This window comes from Penaeus monodon, chromosome 19 (genome assembly GCF_015228065.2).
Source record: "Penaeus monodon isolate SGIC_2016 chromosome 19, NSTDA_Pmon_1, whole genome shotgun sequence".
Lineage (NCBI taxonomy): Eukaryota > Metazoa > Arthropoda > Malacostraca > Decapoda > Penaeidae > Penaeus > Penaeus monodon.
Window position 1 is genome coordinate 2,372,202 of NC_051404.1, and position 275 is coordinate 2,372,476.

At 43.6% G+C, this 275-nt stretch overlaps 1 protein-coding gene across 1 annotated transcript in view; it reads right to left on the minus strand.

Annotated features, from left to right (window-relative positions):
• Positions 1-275, minus strand: part of LOC119584971 (microtubule-associated protein futsch-like) — a gene marked incomplete at its 5' end in the record, with an annotated part of 346,977 nt that overhangs the window by 122,526 nt on the left and 224,176 nt on the right. Inside the window, 1 exon segment of the mRNA XM_037933567.1 lies at positions 124-254. Coding sequence (XP_037789495.1) covers positions 124-254 — 131 coding nt within the window.

Genomic DNA, 275 nt, shown 5'->3' on the forward strand with positions numbered 1-275 from the left:
GCACTCCAAACACATGCAATTCACACAGCAATCCTGACTGACTGTTTACTCAAACTGAATTCAATAAAAATCATACACATTTCATGATAAATAAATACTAGACAAACCAATATATAAACTTACCGACTTAAGTGTGGTAGGAACTCCGTCGTTGGTGGTTGGGCCAACACCATGTACCTTCTTGGGCCCTAAGACAGCAAAGCGGCGACTGCCTTCCTCGTCCTCTGACTCGTACTCTCTCTTAATGGTGTACACTGCGCGGATGTATAGTTGGG